This window comes from Gambusia affinis, linkage group LG05 (assembly GCF_019740435.1).
Source record: "Gambusia affinis linkage group LG05, SWU_Gaff_1.0, whole genome shotgun sequence".
NCBI classification, from domain to species: Eukaryota; Metazoa; Chordata; class Actinopteri; order Cyprinodontiformes; family Poeciliidae; genus Gambusia; species Gambusia affinis.
The window spans coordinates 9793546-9820213 of record NC_057872.1 but is presented as its reverse complement, the minus strand read 5'-3'; the positions used below and the strand labels follow the sequence as shown (position 1 = coordinate 9820213).

Genomic DNA, 26668 nt, shown 5'->3' with positions numbered 1-26668 from the left:
TTTTGTTTACCCCCATTTACTCTCCTTATACTAGTTTTTTTTTGTTGTTTTGCTTTGTTTTTTTACATCCACTAATTGAGCAAGGTGAAACACATGTATGATACAGGCTATATGAAATACTATTCCCCTGAGGAACAAAGTGACCATGAGTGAATACATGATTCTGACACGATCGACACATAAATTGTCAAGTTGCCAAGTAATGAAGATAATCAGCTGGTGGGGTTATCATGTGTCCAGATGCTGAAATTTGCACAGTTAAGCCTCTCCCAGTTCTGGTGCTCCACTGTGATGAGGAAGTGATCCTCACTGTAAAACACCTTGTTCACTTCAGCACCAGCAAAAGTAATGCTAATTTTTCTAATCAGTTCATGCACATTCAGGTTTATGATGTTAGTCTTACACACAGGGATAACAAAGAGCTGTCTAAGATTTTTCACAGCCCAATATTTTTCAGGATTGAGCTACTGATAGGTAATCAGAAGAAAACTGAATGTAAACCTGAATGTTTTTAAATTGGACTTTGTTCTCATTCAGTTTTTACATTTGTTGGAAAGAATTGATACTGAAGAAACGGGTTGTCTTTCAACAGTGGTTATAGTTTCAGTGAGCTAAAGCTACATAATTTGTTTAGGTTAACAGGCTTAATGCTGACTCTGCTGGTTGTTATGTCAACCTTGATTAACTCCTGAATAAGTCTCAGCTCCTCAGTGAGGGGTGATGGTGAATCCCGAACCCTGATCAATTAAGAATCTCAGGCCCTTTTCTGAATTTTATGTTGATGTTTCCCACCTTGTCGTCCATACGAAAACTGCAGACAGTGACTGAATGGACAGGCTTTAATTAAGAAATAATAAACTGTGTGGGCTTCTGCTGTAGCTATACATGATCAGAGACCAAATACCTACATTGGTTTCACTCATCTAAGAGCTTTACTCTCTTTGGTGGACTTTTTATCTCATTTATATAACCATAGCAATAATCATCTTCCTATATAATTTGGAATGTCTTCAAAGAGGAAATTATTCAAATTGCTTTGACAAAGTCCTTTTTGACAAATGTGGGCAGATACATGGACATCCTTGTTGCAGGATGAATTGTGCACGTCTAATCACTTTTGTTTCCAGCAATCAGTCTCATCGGTCAGTAGTTACAGTAGGTGTATGAATATTCATCTTGGCAGAATAGAGGGAGCTGAGGAAGGTCATGGCTCTAAATTTCAGATCAAAATAATTAGGAAGTGAAATATTAATTTCTCTGAAGGGGCCTAGAGGCTAACTCAACCAAAACCATTTACAGCCACTCTTGCTCTCTAAGCCTCTTGTATGACATTGCTTTTTTAATGGGACTCTAGCTATGGCCTCAGCAGAAGTATCCTGATGGATTTCCACTGCTCCTCTGTCAATGTATTGCTTATAGACATCAAATAAAAGTGGCTCAAATAGTTTAGGCTGAATGGGTTTGATGGTAAGACAAGTGAGCCATCCTTTGGTCTTCCAAATGCCTCTTTCTATTCATCCCCTTATTTTATCCATCCATCACTCCCCAATGACCCCAGTGATCAGTATATGTTGCTTGTTAGCTGTCGGTGGTTCTGATATGCTTGGTGTATGTGGGAGAGAGAGCAGAGGGGAGGGAGAGAGTCAAAGCATCCAGTCACGCAGCCAGAGCACCGCAGGATCAAGCTAATAATGAGGCAGCTGCTCCTCCAGACCTGACATGTGCTGCTGCATGGAGGTCTGCTGACAGAGATAAGTTACTGCTTGCATTCCTCCTACAACTCATGAACTAACAGGGTCTTCCCACAACCAAGTCAATATCTAGGAAGAGAGATTAAAATCCACACACTGCAAGAATGGCTGTATAAAATTTAAAGTGAAAATATCTCAAAAGTCTTCTTATCCAGCGCAATGTGCTCCCCTGGAAAAGTAATATCGAAAAAGTAAGACCCGGCCGGCATTGTGCTTCAAGTCCTGAGTCTGACTGGTTTTTCTGGGATAGCAAGAGAAATATGCAAACCTCTGGACAGATCTGAAAACAATTCTTGTCCCATCTCAAATGGCACCGTAAAGCTTAGTATTCTGTTCGTATTTCCTGGAGCGTTGACAATGCAGGCCAAACAGGTGACATGCACATCAGTCATAAACTTCAAGCCACAGGAAAATAATGTTCTGTTTTATGGATATATAAGAAAAATGGCCCCAAGCCAAACCAAGCTCAGCATATTTAATGTGCCAGTGTGTAGGCGTGTACGAATGTGTGTAGATGGAGTGAGATGGAGACATGTCAAACTTTTCTCTCTCTCTCTCTCTCTGCCTTTCATCTTCCTTGATGAATTATCAATGATTTGAAGTCATCAGTATGCAGAGGCCAGATTCAGAGATTCAAAGTTGGAATCACACTTTTCCCTGCAGACAACTAAAAACTGGCATTCTCAAACACTGAATTTAGCTCTTCCCTGTGTGCTGGTAGGAGCATGAACATGCATCTTAATCCTGTTTGGCTGCAAATTCTGAGTAAAGATTTGTGTTTGCAGAATCTCACAGTTTTGCTGAGCTGTATTTAAATGCGCTGAGGTGAAAATAAATTACAATCATAAGTGAAATACTCCGTGATGCAGGCTTGCTACGTGAGGTACGAGCACGAAAGAAAAAGCAAAGCTGCGACTTTAAAAATTAGTTTTGCTCAAACAGAAACATCGATAAACTTGACAGGTTACATTTTCCACCAAAAATCTTCAAAGTAAAATGAAAATCTGCTTATTCATGCTGTTAGTGGTTTGTTGGATTTTTTAGGGGGACATATATCTTAAACTAATATTTACATTAATATGACTTTCCAACTATTTCATAGTTTATAGTTCATATCCATTACTTATGGATTTTTATGTTAAGTCCAGAATCTAAAAAATATTTTACCTCAGTGCTTTTGCAGGGTTTCCTTGACAAATGTATATGTTTATAATGGAACACAAAACGCACCGAGTGTAGTCATTATACACAGTCAGAATTAATAACAAGGATTCAGGTCGCCTCCATTCTTCACCTGAGACTGGCGCAGATGGTGCTTTACTGACATTCTAATACATAGAAAATAACCTCGTCCACACCACATATAATCAGCGTTTCACATCCCTGTGTTCACTGCTTCCATTCTTATGTATTTTGTTTGTGCAAAACTAAAGCGATTCATCACCTCATTGCCAGATTAAGAATGCAGCAGAGGAGTCAAGTTCTTTGCAGAAACTTGGTTACTGAGCGCAGTGATATTTAATGTGTAGTCACTCATTTTGTGTCAGCTGGGAACAACTGTCAAAACCTGCATCTGTGTTATTACCGGTGGAGCTATTAAATGTAATTACTGGGTTAAAAAAGCAGTTCTGTGCTCAGACACACTAAGCAGCAGACGGGAACAGAAAAGGTTGCTTTCTCACATCGCCGCAGGAGGTTGTTCAGAAGGTGCTCATGTGGAAAAATGATTGCAGTGTGTTGAGGGATGTCACTGCTCATCATAATTGAGGTGGACAGTGTCTGGACATGGTATATTTACCAAGTGGAAACTTATCCATTATATGACCAGATGACAAGTTTGGCTAAAGCAGGCAAGAGAACCGGCACCTGGGCAGCTAAATGTAAACACAAGGCTTTTCTAAAGGACAAACCTCGACATCGGTAACTTGGATTGGGCATAATAATATATCAATCAGACAACACATTACACTATAAGGTGCAATGTTCACCTTCACAGCTTTTCAGCTATTTATATTGTGTAACAAAAGAACCACATATTTTAGTTCATTTTATTAAGAGTTGATGTTGTAGATCAGCGGTGCACAATCCCAGTCCTGCAACCTTTAGATGAACCTTAAACTAAACAAACTTCAGTCATAAGTTAGAAATGCAGTAAATTGTTATAGAGGAGTAATTTGTTTCAGATTTGTTTTATATTTTTATCAGTCAGTGGCAGCTCTGCACCTGCAAGATTCATTTGTAGGGTTGATCCTGAGGGAGCCGGTCTGGCTCTGGTTGAGAAGGGACGGTGGGACTCAGCACTGGGACTGCGAATGCGCCAACAGAGGCACCTGCTACTTGTTAGGAATAGGTGCTTCCCACAGCTCTCCAAACGTTTTCGGTAACACCAGAAACTGTTCAGGATTGCCTTGTGTATAGCACCTATATATTATCAAATCAACTTAGACCAGTTCCTACTGTCTCTCATCAATATACATATACATATATATATATATATATATATATATATATATATATATATATATATATATATATATATATATATATATATATATGTATATGTAATACAATTAGTTGTCCTGGCTATAGTTACCTCTACTACATTGCTTTGGATTACCACATAAAATCCAACTAGCAGGTTTAACTTTGTTACCAAAACATGACATGACATGATTTAGGTATCAAAACATGACACCTAAAATGGTCTCCACTTTTTTTTTTTCCAAAGCACCATACATGAGCAAACTGCGACATACCGTAAGGTATAGTGACTCTATCTGCTGTGCAACAACAAAAGCAATCTGTTATCTGTGTCTTAAAAGCTCCCTCATGGGAATGTGCTCGCTTCTCTGGATACACCAACATTCATCAACTTCTGTCACAGTCTGACACTTTTTGATTTGTTGTTATTTAATGACAGCTACTGGAAAACAACAAAGATATTTACCTCACTGTCTTCAGCTGAAAGTCAAACTACTGTAACTCAGTATTAGTTAACTCCATGCAATATCAATCAAAACAAAATTCACATTTTCTTTAAGTCTCGATGCTGCTGTGAACTTGACATGAAAAAACAACAGACAGCCCCCAACTGCAGCTCACGCTGTGACGCCTGAGTCGTTAAAAAAACAAAACAAAAAAAACATCTTGATGTTGTTCGTGTTTAGATAAGTGAGATTTCATTTGTGATCAACATTCAAGAGTCCTAACACTGAGAAACAAACGCATGTAAGTACTTTACCACTAAATATTTCACTTCTTTGTGACACATTGCATGACTGATTCAGATGGCAGTGAGACACTGTTTGAGCAGTCATGCATAGCAGAGGTTATTAGTACACTTGCAAAGACATCCCTGAGAAGATATTAATGGAGTAGAGAGAATAAGAACATTCAGTCATAAGTCTGCTCAGATCATCATCTCCATCAACACTGCAGCTCTCACCCTGAGGGCAGTTCACTTCTTTTTAATCTACATATAAATTAGAGAATTTATTCTATGTAGTAACGACAAAATATCCACTTTTTACTAGGGACATTTGTAAATTCATATATTCTTTAGCATATCAAAAACTTGCTTAAAAAAACATAAGAAAACAAAGTCAAACAACAACAACAAGAAAAATACGCATTTCTGACTTTTAGATTCGTTGGAAATTACAGCTTAACTCAGTCAGCTTGTCCTCCAGCTTCATCTCTGACTTATATTTATTATTCATGAATTACAACACTTTCATTAATTAGAAAAACAAATCTTTGAAAATTGCAAGCGGTTTAAAGTGTTCTTATAAAAAGGTATGCGACACTAAAGCAGTGACTGAGATAAGCAACACAATATATTAAAAATGCAAGAGCTGTGTACTGCTGATGAGGGACAAATAAAATGTTCCCTTCTACGTCAAAAGTTCCCAAGTGACAAATGAAGAACAGAATGACTTTTGCTGACTGAACTTCTGTAGTCCTGATTTCACTTTTGTATGAGGAAAATAAAGGTTGGTAATTTCGGTCAAATGTCTTACACAAGGTGAAACGCAGTCCTTTTCTTTTATTTTGCATTACTTTTATACACACTGAGCTGCTTGTTCCATGTGTATGATGGAATACAAAAAGCTTGCTTTTTTTCTGACTGAGTTCAACTAAATGGAGAAAAAAAAAGCATTTCCAGGCAGAACTCCTACTCACACACTCTCAATCTTTACACAAAGAAATGTATTCTGCAAATTTCTGTAATCACTGCCATAACTAGCCTTTTAGGAGGTAGAAATTAAGGTAGAAAAGAGCAACTTACGCAAGCACTGAGGCAGGTCTCCGCTCCACGTGCCATTTCCTGTGCAGGTAAGCACAGCAGGGAAGGAGAGTTCATACCCAGGTAGGCAGCCATAGCTTACACTGGCCCCCCATTCCAGGACGGAGCCCTCCAGCAGCCCGTTGGGGATGGACGGTGGGGTAGGACAGGTCACCACTGTGAAAACAGTCGGCACACAAATACAGGCTTGTCAAAGAATGATTAATAGAAATGTAGTAACTCATAATGTAGCAAACAGAGTGGTCTGTGTTCATTTAAATACAATAATAATAATAATAATAATAATAATAATAATAATAATAATAATAATAATAATAATAATAATAATAATAATAATAATAAAACCTTGCCAAGAATGCAGTAATGTTTTTGAGCCAATATTATAATAATAATCTGCCAATTGACTTCATTGGTAATTATTATTATTGTCATCATCATCATCATCAATGACTCAATTTAGGGATTTATTTAACTAAGCTAATAGTACTACTCAATAATATTTGGTACAACAAACAAACCTCCCATTGGCTCTTCCAGCCATAGTTAAGAACACTGCGGGAATATGAATGAATATAATACATTGTCATTGTTCACAACTTTTTCTGTTCACTGATTGGATCAGTAGAGTTTCTACCAAAGGAAAATAAGTAAATGGGAGAAAGACCAGACCAGACTGAGCTGTAGGTGAAATTTGAATCGAGTGGAATAGCAAAGGAAGGCAAAGGCCAGGCTAGTTGTCACCCATTTTCTATTAGCAAACTGTGCAAAATCTATAAAAAGTACCCTAATTCCAAGAACATGAGTATATTTATGTATTATTACATTATCACTTACAGTGAATAAAATTGCAAAGAAATGTTTTAGTTCAACAGCAGAAGGATTAAAACGTATTAGGTTATTGCCAATTTTTTTTTATGACTAGTGCTTTAAAAACGTTACTATATTAATGCCGGACTATTATGTCAGTGGTTTTAATACAGTAAGGTTCAGTTAAATTAGAATACTATGTCAGCTACTGAATTAATCAAGCGAAATATATTATACAGATAAATTACACAGACTGAAATTTCCAGACTTTTATTCTGTTATGATTTTTCATTTATAGCTAATGAAAGCATGTAATTTAAGATTAAAATATTAAATCAAACCAATAAAAGCAATTTTAGATTCAGAAATGTTTTTGGAAAGTATGTTTAAAAGCTGCTTAAAAGTTGGTATTTTCAAAAGATTATTTTAATCTGACAAACTAGGTTAGTAAAACATATTTAAATTTACTGTGAGCACATTAAAAACTACCAGAAATTGTTAAATTATTGTCAGGTATTGCATTGCTGGTTGTTCTTACATCATCAGTCCATGTATGAACATACCATAGAGACGTTTGAATCAAAAAGAGATTAGGAAAGATTTGGAAGGTCAGACCAAAACAATAAAAGAAAAACATAGAGGTTACATTTTAGAAAACTTTAGTTACTATTTACATTTCTACTTTTCATCAGAAAAACAATGTCTGAAAGTGAAACAACTTATCGGGAAACTGGACATTTTAACCATAAAGCAGGAAGGCGCTTCTGTCTTTCAGAACAGCCTGTACCCAAAACGTACCCATTGTCTGCATTGTCTACATCCAGTAGTGGAAACAGACCAGTATGGTTTAAAACTTGATGCTGTAGTTTTATGCAATGTCAAGTAAATGTTTATGTTGATTGTAAAAGGTTTTAGGTGTTAAAATGGTGATGATCTATATCTATTTCTCGTTCCCTCTCAGAACACTTTCACAAACAGCTAAAAAAGCATATTACCCAAACTTTAATCAAACTAAATGCAATAAAGCATTGCAATATTTCAAGGATATGAAACAGGATCAAGTTACCATTTTACATACTGTTTACTGTTAAGACCAAATGGAAACTTGTATTTTGACTGGGGAATTTTTTCCTTTTTCTGTTTACAGTTTATTGAATATTTGTGAGTAATCTGGGGGCATTTTGTGGCTCTTCAAGCTGTAAACTTTCTGCTCAACAAATGCAATAAATAAATGCATAATAAAGCTCTGAGTTAGTTCTCACACATGAGCCCATGGGGCTGCAGACTGGATATGGGCTTTTAGAATGTGAATAAATTATGGCAGTTCTTTAAATCTGTAGCTATCCTCGTGTAACATGAGTCTCACTGCAGATGAGCAGAGTTTGATCCCCAGCAGTTTTAGTAAACAATATTTAGAGGAGACAATCCTTTCTACAGAAACTCAGAGTAATGAACAGGTTAACTTAAGATCAGTGCATGACGAATCCATTACACGACTTCAATCTTTGCCCCATGCTAGACAGTGTATGGCCTGGTAGTTATTTTATCTATAAAAACACTGAAGCTTCTGTAGGTTTGAAACACAATGAAAACAGGCTACAGTCCACATACCACCAAACTATTAAGAAGAAGGAGTGTGTTTTAGCTCCGGCTCTGAATTATGTTGTCTTGTATTGGAGTTTCAGGTTGCAGACCAACACAAAACAATGCATAACTCTCAAGAGGAAGGAAAACAATATGTTTATATATATATATTTCATTATAGGTAAAACACTGAAAAGAGTGGTACTCACAGATTTGTAATCTTTTGCTGCAAGGTACAGCTGTAAATTTTGAAGGTGTCTTTATCTGCTCTGCACAGTTTCTACAGATTAAAATTTTTTGATTTCACAAAACAGTTCAAACTCAGTCAGATTGGATAGGAAAAGGCTGTGAACAGCAAAGCTCAAATCTTGGTGCAGTTTTACAATTTGAATAGCCAAGTCCAACTTTGACTTGATTTGGCCATTCAAACATGAATATGCTTGAATTGGCTATTTTGTCTGTTTGGAAGGTAAACTTTTATTTTATTTGTTTTGCAGCTTCTAACAGGATTTCTTCCAATATTGCTGTGTATTTCTCTCCATCCATCCTGTAAATATTTCCAATCAATTTTCTTGTCCCTAATAAAGAAATGCATCACAGTGGAGATTATCAGGAAGATGATACATTGTGTTTTGCATGAAAGCCAAAGTTTAAATTTAAACTACCACATCTCTCATATAAATGCGTATTATTTGTCTCTTCCTTTCCAAAAATATGGTCTCTTATGTAAAAATTAGAATCAATTAAATTGAAGTTTATTGCTGTAAAATGACAGCAACTGTGAAAAGATTCAAGGATGCAAGTACTTTTATAAGGCACAATGTTCTTGCCACATTTTTTGCTTACTTGTTTGTTTTCCTGAAGAATGAGTAACAATGAATATGGAACAGACCACAGTGGGATATTCACTCCTTCTCTAAAGGGGAAGCGTCTTTTGTTCTTGGTTGGCTGCAGTTCCAGAGCCATTTCCATACGGACATTTACACAGCATATATGCTTCACAGGTATGCTATGTTTAGAAAGACATTCAGGCCATGGTGTAATTAACTGATGACGTTAATAAGCTCTGGGCAAAAAATAACACTTAATAATGAAAGGTGGATACTGTACATTAGGCTACCTGTATTTTCCTACAGTAGATCGGTAAGAAAAAAATCCAACAGTGGTCAAAGTAAAACAGAAATGGTTATGGGAGTAGGTATATTACACTGATTATAGAGGTAGGCTTTCTAGTTTCATAAGCGGAGCTTTAGAAATGACACGAAAACAGAGAGGGAAAAAAAAAAAAACAAAGCTTCAGGTCTGGGTGGCAAGCAGAACTAAACGAGAAGAAGAGAGTGGCCCCATTTTCCAAAGTAATTCTAAGCAGCATTAGAGCATTAGTCGCTCTCAGCTGAACATGCCAAACCTGGGATTCAGACTGAATCCTATGCTGGGATCATACTTTGGATGTGTCATCTGTGTGTATGCACATCACACAGAAACTCAGCAGCTAGAACTGACATTCACACATTATGTGCAAAATTATGCACAGAGTAAAACCTCTTTGTCTCCTCGAATCTCCATTTGTCTCTGTATGTCTTTCCTCCTTCTACTTCCCCCACCCGCCAGAGTTTTAGCTCATATTCCTTTGGCACGTTATCCCAATCTGTGACAAGATGACAGATGCCCAGCTTCCCGTCACTTTTAAGCAGCTCAAACTGCCTGACTGCTGCACCTTTAACTTCAAGCCAGTCATGCAAAGTAAAAAGGCAAACAATTCTCCTAGAATAGCCAGTCTTCTGATTAGAAGAGAAATACAGATTTCCCACATGCATTTCTAAAACATGCTTCTGTGTAGGCTTTAGAAAAAAAGTTCTTTAATTAGCAGACTGGATTCTCATCGCTTGTTAAAGATGGTTTTAAATTACAGTGAAAATAAAGGGGGAAAAGGCCTCGTGACATCTGCGTTTTGCTTTAATATTTCATCCATATTGAGAAATAGTTAAACGGATGCAGAGCACCCACTTAGTAATCAAACTTCTCAATTCTCCCTTTCTTTTATTCATTTACTTCATGAGATAAATAATTGCTACTGGAGAACCGAGAGTGAGAGAAGAGGCAGCAGTGACCTTCTGGGTCACTTCTTAATGTGTGCAGGTCAATGTAAGTGGACAGCACTACGGACAGCGATGATGATGGAAACAACAACAACAACAACAACAACAAAAAAAAAAACACAGGCATGTGTGAAAAGTCTGTGAATAAGTATGCATGAGAGAGAAGGCCATAGCTGCAAGAGGTCTTTTGACTGTATGAATGCATCGTGGTGTGCGTGACAGGAAAGCTTAGAGTCCAGAGTTACCGCCTCTTCAAATCAACCCCAGGTAGGATAGCAGGAGCAGGGCAGAGTGTAAGAGCTGCAGCAGGAGCTGTCAGCTGGAGGTTAGATTTAGAAACTTTCACATACATGCCTGAGCACATGTAGCGCACACACCAGCTCAGCCTCCCTCGCCTTGTCTCGTTCTCTCTGTTTAAACAGATGTGGGCAGCAGTTGGGCAACTATCAACTCATCAGACGTCTTCGGCATATAATGGAACAGGTTTTGTGAATAATGAAAAACACGAGTGAAATAATTCAACTCGCTGTCAGTTTGGATGTTGTAAACGCCCGAGCAAGGGCAGACGAGAACAATGAGAAGCGTGCGGCTTCAAATCTAGAGGCTGAGCAAAGGAGAGAAAATGGCTATTTAGGTTCCAAGCTGTATCTGATACACAGGCAGCTGAAAAACAACAAGTAGCCTAAAGGTAGAGGGGGGGAAAAAAGAGCCTGTGTTTGATTTTCAACAACTCTCAGCCATTCTATGCGTACATATCTCCAACAAGTTGTTAGGTTTGTATGTGTACATGATAGTCTCTCAAACTCTGCCTCCTTTTCTCACATTTAATTTGTCCCTTGCCATTTCTCAAGAGGCAAACATAATAACAGTTTGCCTCTCTGTACAGTCACTGACACAGCAGCCTGCAAACAGTTCCTTAGCAACAATAAGCCACCATTTGCCTGGTAGGCTCTTTTATTTCCCGGTGTACATCTGAACCGTTTTCTGCACAAGTTAATCTTTCCTGCAACACCTACTTCATGGTGTCAGCAGCCGAAATGCTAATCTATGCCTCCACTCCGGGATCATAAATCACAGACTGATGTAGAGCTGATAGGTGTAAAACTACTAAGTTCACTTCCTGGATTTTCTACCACTGCTAGAATGCGCAGTAACTTTCACAAAGAGAGAGAATAATTTATTCTTTAATTGCAGATTGAGAGAGATCCATGTTGTTTGTCTAAACACAGAAACACAATCTTTCAGTTGGCAGGTCTTTTCGATCTAGACGTGACATTGAAATGATAAGTTATTACTCGGTCATGCACATTTTAAATGCAACTTATTATTTTTATTTTTTTTAATGATACACAAATTAAGCATCTGAAGCTGAAAACAAAGAGCTTTCAGGTAACAAAAAATGCTTAATTTAACTTTCTAATTTTTCTCTTATAAATAATATTAAGTAACTGCAGTAATGGATTGAAAATCTAAACGATTACTAGATGGCTCTGCCATAATATGTTATTTATTAATTTTCTGCACTCAGTGTAAATCTAAGTTGCTATGTTTCCTCAAGCACTCTAAAATGTGCTTTAACACTTTAGTTTGAGGTGTGAAGCAAACAAGCTTAAAATTCTGAGATTGTAAAACACCTTCAAAAATTTCTTCTAGAAGAACAAAAGCTCTCAGCTTTTTTCCATTTAGTTAAAGCGTACAATGTTGCCTTCATCAACCTGAAGTGCATCATTTGGGACCTCTGGCATTGGCGGCAACCTCAAAAATACCCAAAATTGGAGCAACATCCTGCCAGTTTGCAACAAATGTGTGCTAGCGCAATACCAAAGATGATACACATCAGAAATGACTGTAGAAAAGCAATTGTTGCTGCTCATTAATTTTGAAAGGGTTATAAGGTAATTGCAAAACAATTTAACCCCATCATTATACAGTGCAAAAGATTAATTACAAGACAAACACATTGCAGACAGCCGCAAATCTCTCCAGGCTTGAAATTAACTGGCAAATTCACTCCAACATCATATTGTGCAATTCTCTGAAAAGTTGACTCTCCAGGCCTTAGCATGTTCGATGGAACAGTTCATGATATGACAATGAGGAAAGTGACAATTTGTTCTCTCTAAAAAATAATACAGGCACAAAACTTAGTTTTGCATCATTACAAAAACTGAAATAATTTCCTTTAGACAGATGAAACCAAGTAGAGATGTTTTGCCATTACGGAACCAAATTAAAAATAAACTGGAAATAAAATTTCAGCACAGACTTCAATGAACAGAAACAATTTTCTCAAGGATTCTTTCAAAAGACCAAAGTCAAAAAGAAGATGGCTGATTGAAGTTAGTGCTAGTAGTTTTGTTCAAATGCAGCAATTTCATTTTGACCTTTTTGTGGTTATGTTTTAAATAATTAATAAAAGATCTAGTCTGTGTTCTTTTTACACTTTGAGTTAGATTTAAACAAACTTTTGAGCCTGATAAAGACCAGATCTAATTTTGTCCTGCTCAGTAAAACTCCTTGAACTGAAAAAGTTACATCATTTAGGTTTCTAGGAATAATAGCACTCATACTTTGCAAACTGTTGACTTTTGTGAACTTGTAGACATCTGATGTAATGTGTCAGGGGCCAGTGCGTGAAATAAACACTCCACCACTACCTGATCGCACAGGAAGTCCAGTGTCACCTTTCTTGCTAATCTTATCAAACATCAATCAGCAATTTAATGTGACGCTGTGCTAGTGTGCCAAGGTTGTTGTAACAAAGCTGGATGGTTATCAAGATTGACTGCATTGCAAAACAAGTATGAGTAGACTACAGAACAAAACGGGCTTACCTTGGCATGATGGCATTGTTCCGCTCCAGGTCCCATTGTTGGTGCAAGTCCTAAAGATGGCACTTTCCCCTCCCATGATCACAAATCCTGGCTGGCATGAGAACGTCACATTCTGACCCACTGTGACATCGTCACCAAATCGTAGCCCATTTGCTGGGATGCCAGGGTCGCTGCAGGTGATCACTGCCATTGGTCGACAGAAACAAACGGGCTGCATTAGAACATATTCTGAAAACTGTAGAGTGAATAAAATGTATTGAGTGAAAAAATAATGAGATGCAGTTTTCATTTGTTTTCACATAACAAGCTCTTCTGCCTAAAGCACATTGAAAAGACTAAGGAAAATATAGGATGCCACATACAGAGCAATGGACAACATGTAAGAAGTTACAAAACCTCTTACATATTTTCAAGAGGTTCACCTTCCAGCATGAAAATTATCATAAACATTGAAAGAATTGATTAAGGAGACATAATATATAAAAAATATTTCATATTTCGTAAAAATTTGTTCTGCCAATTCAAAATTCTAATTATATGAAGCAAGTAATGTAATCTCCCAATACTCAACAGCAACTAAGGGAAATTTTTTCCATAGTTTCCCTTGTCGTATACATACTACACTCAAGTAGTAGCAAACCTACAGACAAGACATACTTTACTTTTTAGTCCTTAGCAGCCTCACCCCTTACTTATTCCACCCTGGGCAACTGCCAATGTAGCCCATATCAAAAACCTCCACTGTCACATTTTCAAAAAATGTTTAAGAAAATGTTTTATTTTCTCAACCCGAACATGTCTGAAGATTCTCTGTTTTCCAGAGTTTTATATTCAGGAAGGCTTAAAGAAAGCCATTTTGTTTTAACTGTAAATGTATAAATCTTCTTCTCCATTCGTTTCCTATGCAATTTGTGTGACGGCTGGAAGCCCGTCACTCATCCAGCCGAGTGACAGGCTTAATTTGTGCATGTGAAACTTTGAGCTTATACACCTACATGTGCACATGCCGGCTAGCAACGCATGCACAACGAAGTTTATAAGGACTGACAGTCCTAATAAAAATCTAAAACAATGAAATCAATTTAAATAACTTTAAAGGCATTGCAGAAATGCTGAAGAAAGTGGGAAACATTTTTCTTCCTTTTCCATTTTTCAATATTGGATGCAAATCTTTTGTTTTCTATTATTGTTCTTGCAGTTTTTTGCGGGTAGATAGAGTTTGTAGATAGCCTAACCATTTACCTGACTGACTGAGTTGTGTAACTATAAATAACAGAAATGGTTTACATAAATCACATTATAAACAGCACTTATACTTATTCTTTAGCAACAGTATATATTGTAAGAGTAAAGAATGGCTGAACAGTAGAATTTTGTACAGCGACATTTATCAATGAATAGGTGGTAATTATGCTGCAGTGATTAGTAAGTGCTAATTGCTCCCCTGCAGTCTGTCACTTCTGCGGTTAAAAGTGATTTAGAGCAGCTGTGAGCCACTAACAGATTCATCGCTGTTTCAACATACTGTATGCAGTTCTGCGCTGGGTGTCGCCTTTTATGTGCTTTTGACAGGTCATTATTCAGCTACTGGAAAAAAAAAATTCGTAGCAATTTGTTGACCTATGGGAGATGTTGCTCTGCAACTATTCTGTATTTTTTACGACAACAAAGAAGTTATTTACTTTCTGTTAATGCAGAGTATTTAAGTAGGACATAGAAGAGCCTACGAAGCAAATTGATGTGGTAAAATGGCATTTTAGCTATAATTCTGGTCTTAGATAGGCTATTCAAATTAAATTATTATTATTACAAATACAATTACAATAAATTACAATTATTTTTGTCTGACAGAGCTTATCTGACAAACTAAACCATTGTAATAGCAAAGTGAAAGAAAAAGCAATATACACACAGGATAAAAATTATAACTACAGTTAAAGCCCAGTACTAAGAATGCTCACCAGGAAAACTTGAATGATAATCTTTAACAATTTTGCGGGTTTTAAAACCTTCACGAGTAGAAAAAATATAAATTATTTTATTCCACATGCTGTGAATAGAAGATTAGTGCTGGATGCCCAGTGAAATTTTAAAAAAGATTCCCTTAATAGGGAAACTCACAATTAAAAGTACAGAGATGCAAAAACATAAAGGAGGGGATTTAAGCATTACGGCTCTTTAACATCTGGAATCCTCGCAGTCAGTGCTCAGAAATGCAACTGGACTACTGAATCAAAACAGCCTCAATGCGGCACTTGGGTTTTGGAAGTTATTGCTCAGAACATTAAACATGTAATCAAAGGAGCTCTCAGTGCAACAGAGTGTGTTGGATCAAAAGCGCACAAATCAATCGGTGAAACAGCAGGAGCACTATGAGGTGCCAAATAAATAGACTAGTGCGTTCTTAAAAAAACAACAACTACAAAACAAAAGAACAGACAGGACTACACCTACTCCTTATTTTTAGAAGGTTGTAATGAAACAATGAGGAGTATTCTCAAACACATCATTCTGGTTATCGGTGCTTGATAGGGCTACATCACATTTGAAATTTTCTGAAATATCCCAAAAATAATTAACACCAAATTCTTTTTTGATTGGCACTAAAGGCAGCCCAAATGCCACTACAGGTACTGGTGCCACAGTTTAAGAAGTCATCTAATAGTCTGATATATAATGACAATACATAACCACAGTTTGCAATTCAGCTGGAGCCATCATAAATTCTACTAAAGGACCAAAGACACTCAGCTTCAACTGTGCTGTCTGACCTGAGTGAGAGACATCTGTGTTTTTAATTACAGAGACAACAGTTATGCAATATTTTTCCCATACGTCCTAATTTGAACTCTCCTATGGTTGATCTAATTTGTCTAATTAAGATTGAGGGCCCAACTGAAATAAAAATAGTAGTGTTGATTATTTTTTCACATGTTTGCTCCTGGCTCCTTCTCTTGGCTCGGCTTTCTCAAAACAAGCAGATGGCTGAGTGTTGGACGGCTATGTTGTCAGGTCTTACCCCAGCGCCATCGCTGATTAAATTATAGTTGTCAGTCTTTGACTTCACTTTTTTTTTTTTTTTGTGCTGCATGTTAAATCACACACAGGCTCTGATTTGTGAACACTTTTTAAACATTCTGGGGCAGGAGGGTGTTGTGCATATGGCCGTCTCTGCCAAACTCTGGTCCCCTAAATCAGTTTGTTTATTTTTAATTGCTGACAAGGAGTTCAACACTTATGCTGTTCATGATTAGAAATGACTTGCTTTCTGTATACAAACAAAAAATTACATTAAATCTTGGCAGTTAAAATTCCTGAAAGCTCAAATGAGAAATCTTATTTTACATGCATGCATTTTTACACTATGAAGTAGGAAAATATATGCTAATTAATTATAGAAAATCAGGAACACTGATTTCAGATTTACAGTATGTGTTTGCGAGATAAGTACTGTAAATCTATGTGCTGGGTGCCTTATGTTTCTTTGGATCAATCCAATACTGCATCCTCCATAAAAGGTTCTTGAACCCAGCATCTTGTATTGTGTGTCAGAAGAATAAATGGCTCTGCAATTGGCAATTATTTGATGCTTGATACGCAGTCATTTATAATATGCCTGCAGTGCACACAGAAACTAACCTGTCAGCCATATCTGATTTTTTTCCTTCCACAGCACAGGCAGTGTGGGTAGTAAACTACTTTTTTGCGTCTCTCGCAGAAGTCATATATGAGCATATTTTTACACCCACGCGGGACAATATCTGTTCATTTATGAAGTAATAGTGGCTTTTTTTTTTTTTGATATAGCAAATGTGTTGCTTTACACAACCCATGTTTTCAGTATCAAAGGGAGGAACTGCTCTTTAACTTCCAGCCTGAGCTCATGAAATTTATAGAGGAATATGAAAACAGTACAAGCTATGTTAACAGATAACCAAGTCTCTGATTTGCAAATTACAGTCATTATATCTATGACAGCAAGTCATTGTTTATCCGTGTGCTCAATATCCCCTGCCCACAAAGGTCTCAGTCACTATACCACTTCTGAGCATGAAAAAAAACTTTTGTTTTCTATTTTTTAGTGGAATAATTTCAAAGCTAGGGCAAGGTACCCCAAAAAATCACGGCTATTGAAGGTTTCATAAATGTCCATAAAGTTTCGTTGTCTATAAAAGCAGCCTTTCAGGACAAAATGAAGGCTGGAGAGTTTAGAAATGGTAGATTTACTTGCATTTAAACAGTTTCTGATGGTCCTGCAAGCTTCAGTGAGCTGAAGTAGTACTGTTTGAATACAGACCTTGAAAACCAGGAATAACTTCACTGCCACTGAGCTAAAAACTGATGCTTTAAAACAATTGTGTAAAATTAAATATATTATTTTTCAACAAAATAAGAACCCATCAAAAAGCCTAAAGTAATCCATCCTTAATGTCAATACACAACTTAATTTTTTTATATAGAAATGTAGTCATAAGTGATGTTTCTAGACTTGGATTGGGTCTACAGGCCTGCCAGCACCAGTGAAATCACACATCGGTTTTTGTCTGATAACACCCAATTAAATCCTTGATTATTTTCCTAATATGAAGTGCTGAATTAAGAGCTACATTTCAGATCCGATTAATCTATTAAACAAAATCCTGCTTGTCATCACAATTAGACGCGAAAATGTTTCTTTGCAAGGGCTTTGTGAATCAGATGCCTGCGCAACCTGCAACTGTTTTGCAAGTGTAAAAAATGGCAACCATTAAAAACATGAGCCTTTGTAGGAAGTGTTGTGTCTACTTATGCCCAGATGATCAACACTCACAAACACTTAATACTTTGCTAATCTACTATATCAGCAACCCAAGGTATACCCCATTTCAGACCATTCATTCACCTCCATTTTAGCTTAGCTTTTGCAAAAGGTATACAGTATAAACAGCACAATGTAAATTGGGTTTATGCACTCCAGGAACATTTTATGCATATAACACGAATGTTCTGCCAACAAAAGACACCATATGGATACAAATTCTTTCAACAAAAATTGTTAAACAGCTAAATAGGTTAGCAAAGGAGACAATTTTCACAAATAGGTTTCAAACTATCTGCACTGAAATGTGGTTTGCTGGTGAGATTTGGTCATTTTCTGCATCTTTAGCCATATGTTGATGTGTTTTAGGGATTCTACTGATGCTAAATCACAATGACTTTAGCACTAACCCTAACCCCAAGCACTTTAAGCTCCATCAGAGAATGTGATTTGTCTTGTTTTGTTTCTTTATACGTGTTATATTTAGCTATCTAGGATGCATCAACAGTAGCCTACAGGATACAATCATTGTGGAAATTAGTTTAGAACCCAGTGACATCTAAATCCATTAATCAGATATTATCTGAGGTTTTCACATCTGTATGTACTGCTATGTACTAAACAACATGAAACAGATTGTGGACATAAATCAACAAAGCCACAGAACATCATCATAGAAGAAAAAAAACTTCTGGAAGAGGCTCAATATTTTTTACATTTTATATGACAATTTTATCCTTATATAACTTTGTTATAATAAATTTTGATTAGATGTTATTTCTCTAACATGCTTTATAAAAGAAAAGCATACACAAGCAAAAGTTAAGTGTAAAAAAGAACAACTTTTCTTTTTCCCCTTGAAAATCTTGTGTGACTTTGATCTGCTACCTTACATGATCGATTTTCCGTGAACCATGAAAATGACTGCCCACCTAATGAAGGCACACTGAGCCAATCCCAGCATCTTAAGTGTTGATGTCCCTGAACTGACCAGTAAACTTTAATGTGAGCCGAGAGTTAAAAGGGGAATCAGTTTTGTGACGAGCAAGCTTTCAAGTGAAGAAAAAAGAAAAGCTCCTTTGGATTCCTGCATGTGTGACCATTACTATTCAATCTACTTTTCAATCTTACTCTCCTTTGCCTTCTTCCCTGTGCATATCTCTCCAGAGACCCATTTTACTCCAAAATTGAAAATTATGTCCATACAATTTATCTTTCTTGTGATACAATAATGGGCTAAAGGAAAAGGGGGGAAAGAATATGGTGATTTTCACAGAGAGGAACAATGTAATTTTCTCCAAGAGTCATCCTGGAACAAATTAAATATAGGCAGGCTAGGTTTTTACTTACTCAAAGACTTATTTGCTGAGGTCAAAACCACAAAAAATGCCAGCTTTGATATTTTAGTTCCAAGACTTAGGTTTTTCCAATGGTATTGTCTATTTTAGCTTCTCGGTTCAAACCTCCGATTGCCTCAATTTAGAACAAACAAAGAAGAAAATCATCTGAAAAGAACCATTTATTCTCACATTGACTTTGATCATTCTGCTTCACAAATAAAGGGAACTGTGCCTGTTCCAGATAATACATAATATGAATAGAGTTTCAAATTAAGTCTCCAGTCACACCTTTTAACATATGCCTACGTGATTTTATTTCCATTTACTTGTATCGATACACAGTTTCTTGAACTCAAAACTAAAACACATTATTATCAATGCTTAATCAGCAGCGGGCAATGATTTACTTAATGCCTACATCTAAATTGAAAACAATCCTGAACATGGCTAAAGCAGTGCAAGACTAAAAATTATATCTCGTTTTCATGTATGCCTATTATCCTTTTCTCTCAGTCATGAACTTCTTTGGCTACCATTTGAAGTTAATTTAGAACAGTGAGGAATAGACTGACTGAGTTTCTATTAGCTTTATGAAGTCCAAGCAACAGTAGGAAGAGCCAATCTTTAGCCCAGAGCTGCTAGGTTTAACCATGACCAAAAGCTTGATACTGACTGAATGTTGGAGGTGGGGAAGTTTGTTTTGTTTTTTAATTCAGACCTAAAAATCTTCTTTTCTCACCAAAAACTGCAACTATTCGATGGTAGATGCAAAAAGAACAAAATATCCCAGTTTTGCAAAATTAGATATGTTAAATATGACTAGTTTTACCTGATATGCATCCAAACTATCAAAACCCAGATTTTCTACAACTTTTTAATTTGTCTGTATTAATTCTTCTTTGATCTATGTAAATCTAATGACTATGGCAAAGTATTACCCATAAAATACATACATTCAATAATACTAGTCACTCTACCTTTTCACAGTGATTTCAGAAAGACTATTTAACTCTGTGCATTTCACAATGTAAATATGGCCTTGACTATTACACAAAGACAAAATGACCAGGAGACAGTTGAACACTCCTGCATCTGTGCAATACTTACTTGTACAGTTTGGAGCTGTGCCAGACCAGGTGCCATTTGCCAGGCATTGGCGAGTGGGTGATCCTGTCAAGAAAAATCCTTCCATACAGGAATACACAATGGAGTGGGAGAAAGTCGTGCCGTCCACACGGGAAATGTGGCCATGAGGTGGGGTGCCCGGATTTGCACACTGTACCGCTGCCGTACAAGAGAGGAAACACAGGATGTGAAGGTCAGAGGTGTAAAATGTTAATGGATTTTCTATATCAATGATTCACAATCTGGGGGCTGGAGGCCCCCAAGGTGGCTGGAAGAATACTTCAAGGTGACTGAACTGTCAGAGAGTTTTTTCCTTTCTTTTTTGCAATGTGCGTGTGAAGACTCATCAGTGAAATAAAGGCTGTTTTGGTGTTGGTCAGATAAATACTTTCGGTTTCTTTAGTTAGTCTGATTATTATTGGAACAGTCTATTAGAAGCAGACAGATGTAACTAGCTAGTATCAACATGCATGCATCATCATATTGCACAGCCAGAAAACCTCTCAATGTTTGTGCAAAATGTTTGCTACTTGTCTGAAATTTCATTTCTCCTGACTTCCTTCATCAAATTTGATGAATACTCATGTAAATATTAATTTTATGAATTGAAATTCAAGCTGGAAACATTGACATCACCAGTTTTGTCTTGGGTGGACAATGTGTTATGCATAGATCTAGCAATGCAAACTTGGAGTTCTCTCTCTCTCACATACAATCATTTTTCAGTTTTAGTCATGAAAATTATTTCAATTTCTGGGAGTCTAAACAAAATTTAAGAGCAAATAAAATGTAAAGTAAGAGAGAGATAATATGACCGTAATTTCTGGACTATTGAGAATACCTGAATATAAGCTGCATCCATTAACTTTGAAGGAAAGAAAAATTGTACACATAAACACCACACTGACTATACGAAATATGAGATATTTGCACAGAAAGACGTGACACAGATTTTTTTTATTTATTTATTTTTTATGTCTAATGAAATGTGTATTGGTGGGATACACAGATACGTGCCTGCAAAACGGCTCCTTAAAAAAATATATATATATATATATATATATATACACACTGATCATATCTTCCTCCTGGACATTAAAACCTCTAAAGTTGTCTTTCTCAGTGTTGGAATTGATCAGCCTCACACACTCACACACACACGCCCACGCACACCCACATACACACACACTTCCCCTGTGTCTCTTTCCTTGTCCTCTCAATACAAATTTGCTCTTCAGTTTGTGCTATCCTCTTCATCAGACAGCAGTCTAGCCTTTTGAAATCGGTTGGTAAAACCCCATATATTAGCCGCATCATAGTGTTCAATGTTTATGAAAAAAGTAGCAGCTCATGGTCTGGAGGTCACGGTTATAAAAATATCACTATTTTTTTTTTTCAAAGAAGCTGTGAGACAAGCCAGCAGAGACCCACCAATCTATACATCACAGCTTTATGAAGAGAGACCAATAACCGGAGATGATGTAGTGATGGACAAAACACATTAGCAATTCTGATGAAGCCCCATTTAATAAGGTTTTTATGCTCTCTGTGGTGATGTTTACTACACCTCAGAAACAAGGAGATTGGGGGAATAATTACATTCTGCAGGTACAGCGCGAAGATGCAAAAATCACTTTAATTATGAATGAACTAACAACCGAGGTGTTAGTTCAAAAAAAAAAAAGTTAAGAGTCAAAGCTGCATTAAAAAAAAAAAAATCTTCCCACCAAAATGTTTCCCTAAAGGTTAGGAAAGAAATCAGTTTGTTTCATGTACCTTTTCCCTCCTGCAAATCATGTCTAATTACAAAACTGATCTGCTCTCTCAATCACCTAATTGCCTGGAAAATCTGAAATACTGATTCTTTGTAGGAGACAGACGTGCTGTTATTGCTGTGGTGATTTCTCAATTGACTTTATTGCATCCGCACAAACTTATCACTGTGCAAACACATTACTGGGACACATACTGTACCTCGCACTGCAGAGCTTCAACACATTTATAAAACAGTGCTGCAAATGCACTCAGGAGCTCATAATTACGCATGCAAACACATCACATATAATTCTGTGTGCACACATATAAAGCCAAGCATACATTTTTTTCTTAATATTTGAAATTACATAAAGTCGTCCTTGATGGCCATTTGAGCTGGTTATTAAGCCGAATATTCACAGTGACCATTTTCCTTGCGCTGTAAAGGGCTGCGAATAATGGATGGATGGGCTTTAACACAAGACAGGGCTTTAGATCACAGACAGAGAGCAATGAAATTCATTCAGGCTCCAGTGAATTCCTGCTCCCTCCCCCCGGAGTTGGAAAGATGGTTAAAACAATCTTTAAATCAGGATTTCAGCTGGGAGATGGAAGGATAAAAAGCCTGGGGTGGGGAGATATGAAATAAAAAAAAACGAAGGAGGTGGGTATTTGTGACCACAGAAAAAAACGAGTAAGATACAGAGAAATGAGAGATGGAAAATTGGACAGAGTTAGAAAGACTGATTGACAGTAAGATTAAGACAAAAAAGAGAAGAATTGAAAAGGACAGAATGAACACAAGAAGGAATGAAGATGCAATAAAAACAGGTGCACTGTAAAGGAGTTCAGAGAGACCATACATTGGCCAGTGATATTAAAAATGATTCTGAAACTGTTCCAAGCCAATAGTAAGTAAAGGAGGGGGGATCCAGTCAAACATTTGCCTCAATATCCGGTTGACCCTTGGGGGTAATTTATGCAAGATGTGAAGCTGACCCTCTGAGAGTGGATATCTAGAATCCCTACAATGACTAATTTATCACAATCCAAACAAAATGTGGCTTTAGGTGTTTGAAATTAATGAAATTTTTGGTAGGAGTGTGGCAGACACTCTGACTCCAGCAGAGAGATATTTTACCATCTGGTGAAGCACTGCTTTTGTGATCTCTTTGCAAATCATTTTTGTTTTAATGCAGCCAGTATGCTGCATGCAGTGTTTGTCTGTTTATTCTGGATCTGGGTACTATTTAAAATTTTCATAAGTCACAGCTGAGAAAATGTTGGTACAGTACCAAAAATGGTTCTCTTTTTTCTCTTTTTAAGCACATTCAATTACTTTTTCTTTGTGGGGCCTGCCATAGCGATGTATAGGGAGAGCAGTGACTGACTCGCAAGTCAATCACTGCTCTCCCTATACATTGCTATGGCAGGCTCCTATTGTTGTACACCTCAAAATAACTGCCGCTTCCTACTACCATTAATGCGGCTCGTACCGCTGCGTGCCCCCTCACAATATAGATATATATCAAAACGTGTGGCTCAATCCCGTGAGAAGAGCTATTACTTTTGTTGGTATTTCAAGTAACTGTGGCAACATAATTAACAAAAAACGAGCCAAACTCAACTCAAAACAAAAGTCTAACTGACACAAAACGGTGTCAATTAGACTCAAAATAGAGATAGAGTTGTGTGTGGCTCTCTGAGCTGCTCTTTAGAACCACAATGATGGCAGAACATCAGAACTACAGACATTGTGGAACAACTGCTATAAACTCATTGCATCTCTGAATGGTGCTGTTTATTTTATATCTTATATGTATATCATCTAGTGGTGGCAAAAGCAACAAAAACTAGTATGCTCTGGACCTAAGATGGAGTACATGCATTCATGACATGCTTTGATTAAATTAATTTATCTTTGGTGTGATTCCAGTACCGAAAAATTTACTTCATACCAGGTGAGTCTCTCTAACCCGAGAATGTGAACCTGAACTGGGCTGATTCTGTGGCTTCAAATAATTTTAACAATACTCCTGGAGAAGATTCATAACTCATAACTTATAACTCTGAAACAGGAACAGGTCCGAAAAACAGCCTGTGTGCTACACTCAAGAGATTCATTTGATGCATCAAAGAGTGATGTCATTGTTACCAGTAGAACTGAACATTTTACTGGTGCATTCACATCAAACATGTTTTGAGCATCAGGCGAGTTTGGTTTACATTCAAGGTCTATGTGGAGCATTGGATGCGCTAGATGTGTCAAATGCTTCAAATGGTTCAAATTGCGCCGCGCTAGAGGCTCGAAGCGTGCCGCTATAACCCTCGACGCACCTCCACATAGACTTTGAATGCAAACCAGCTGGGCCTGACACTCAAAACGCATTTGGTGTGAACGCACCATTATATGTCCAGTGTCACATTAGGTCAGTGCTTCTCAATTCCAGTCCTCAAGCCCCCCTGCTTTGCAGGTTTTAGCTGTGTCTCTGTTTCAGAACAGCTGATCCAAATGATTACATGACCTCTTCTGCAGTCATCTGTGGATCTGTGGATTGAACCAACAGATTCAATCCAGATGTGTGGCAGAAGGGGGAACACCTAAAACATGCAGGGCGGGAGGCTGATGACCGGAATTGAGAAACACTGCATCAGTTCCATCATATTAGGACCAAAGACCGGTCTTAATATGATGGACTCATTGCTTTGGGTCAGGGGTAACGTTTAGAGGTAAGATGCTAATTAAGTTATAGTTAATGAGTTAGAATTAGGAATAGACTAGTATTGTTTAAGGCTAGGAAAAATGTGTGGATTAGGGAAAATCACAGCTACTCAAATGAAGGAAATCAATGCTAAGTTCTAATATGGGTCGAAATAGTTTTGACAAACCTGTGTAGAATTTTATTTTCTAAATCATTATAAACAATGATGATATAATATTAGGGTGTTTTTCTGCCAACTGACAGGCACAGTTTGACAGGCCCTGTTTCAATTTCTTCAGAAATTTTCTAGTTTTTATAAATGCTGTGCAGCCTCCTAAAAATACCTTGACGACTGTATCTAAAAAATTTCCATTTTAAGTCAACCTGTTCTCACAGTTCTTCTCTACAGCTTATTTTGTTCTTTGAACTGTTGCTGCATTCCACTTATTTGAATCGATAAAAAGACGCATATTTTCAGATAAGAGTTCAGACCCTGAGATACAGATAAATAACAGTCATGAGGCAATCAGATTAAAAATAAACTGTGAAAATCTAGTTTATTCATTTGAACTGGACTCCTAAGCCATTCAGTTATTTTTAACATTTTGTTACAAAATAACAAAGCAAGGTTACATGATCTTCATTCTTTTTCCCATAAAAAGATTCTAGCATGTTTGATTTGTTTTAAAATTTAGCCACACATTTAAGACTGGTATGTACAAACAATTTTGGATCAACAATGGGCTACTTTGTGCAAAAATAACCCCCAACACAAACAGAACAATATATAATCTTAATAAACATGTTAAAGTCTGCGGTTGTAATGTGACAAAACATTAGAATATCAAAAACGGGTTTGAATACTTCTAAAAAGCACTGGGATTAATATTGAAAAAAAGAAGGCAAAAAAAAACAACAGTTGTGAAATCTGATGCCCAACCTTAAAGCAACTATGGATCTCGGTGTGCATGTGTAGGAGTGCTTGTCTGTGAAGAATTGTGTTTGTTACTTCCCTGCATGACTCCTCTCTGCTCTCACACCATTTATACAAAACATCCTGCAGAAATTTTAAAGAGTCTCCTTACGCTTGCAGAATGGCTGTTTGCCAGACCACGTCCCATTGGGGAAACAGATCCTCTCTGCTGAGCCGTACAGCGTGTGTCCCACTGCACAGGTGAAGCGCACCTTGCTGCGCACTTTGAAGTTCCCCGCCTCTCTGCTGGCATGGGCAGGTGTGCCAGGGTCCCCACAGGTGCCTGAAGAGTCACCTGCAACAAGAGATAACCAGACACGGAGCAATGAAACCCAGAGAGTGAAGAGTCCACCCACTTTAGCGTGTATGGGCGTTTGTGTGTGTGCACACAGATGGATCCTTTTTAAATTGGCATGGCAGGAGTTTACAACATGCGCTTCTTTCCTGTCAAGTAGATAAAAAGTACAGAGAGCTTTGGTGTGGTCACTTGAACCTTTAGGAAGCAGTGACACGATGCAAAATTCACCCAAGGGCAGGCATGGGGCTTTTATTTCAGAAGTGCCAAGGTTAAAAGGACTTGTATAAAGGCAGAAC

At 37.2% G+C, this 26668-nt stretch overlaps 1 protein-coding gene across 5 annotated transcripts in view; it reads right to left on the bottom strand.

Moving 5' to 3' along the window:
• The window catches only part of LOC122830488 (CUB and sushi domain-containing protein 3-like), a 240494-nt gene that overhangs the window by 18035 nt on the left and 195791 nt on the right, over positions 1–26668 (bottom strand). For all 5 annotated transcript variants that reach the window (XM_044115818.1, XM_044115821.1, XM_044115820.1 and 2 more), the window contains 4 exons: positions 26187–26369; positions 20627–20803; positions 13382–13564; positions 6040–6213 (listed from right to left, as the gene is read on the bottom strand). In XM_044115818.1, the coding sequence (XP_043971753.1) occupies positions 6040–6213; positions 13382–13564; positions 20627–20803; positions 26187–26369 (717 nt within the window). The remainder of the gene's footprint in view (positions 1–6039; positions 6214–13381; positions 13565–20626; positions 20804–26186; positions 26370–26668) is intronic.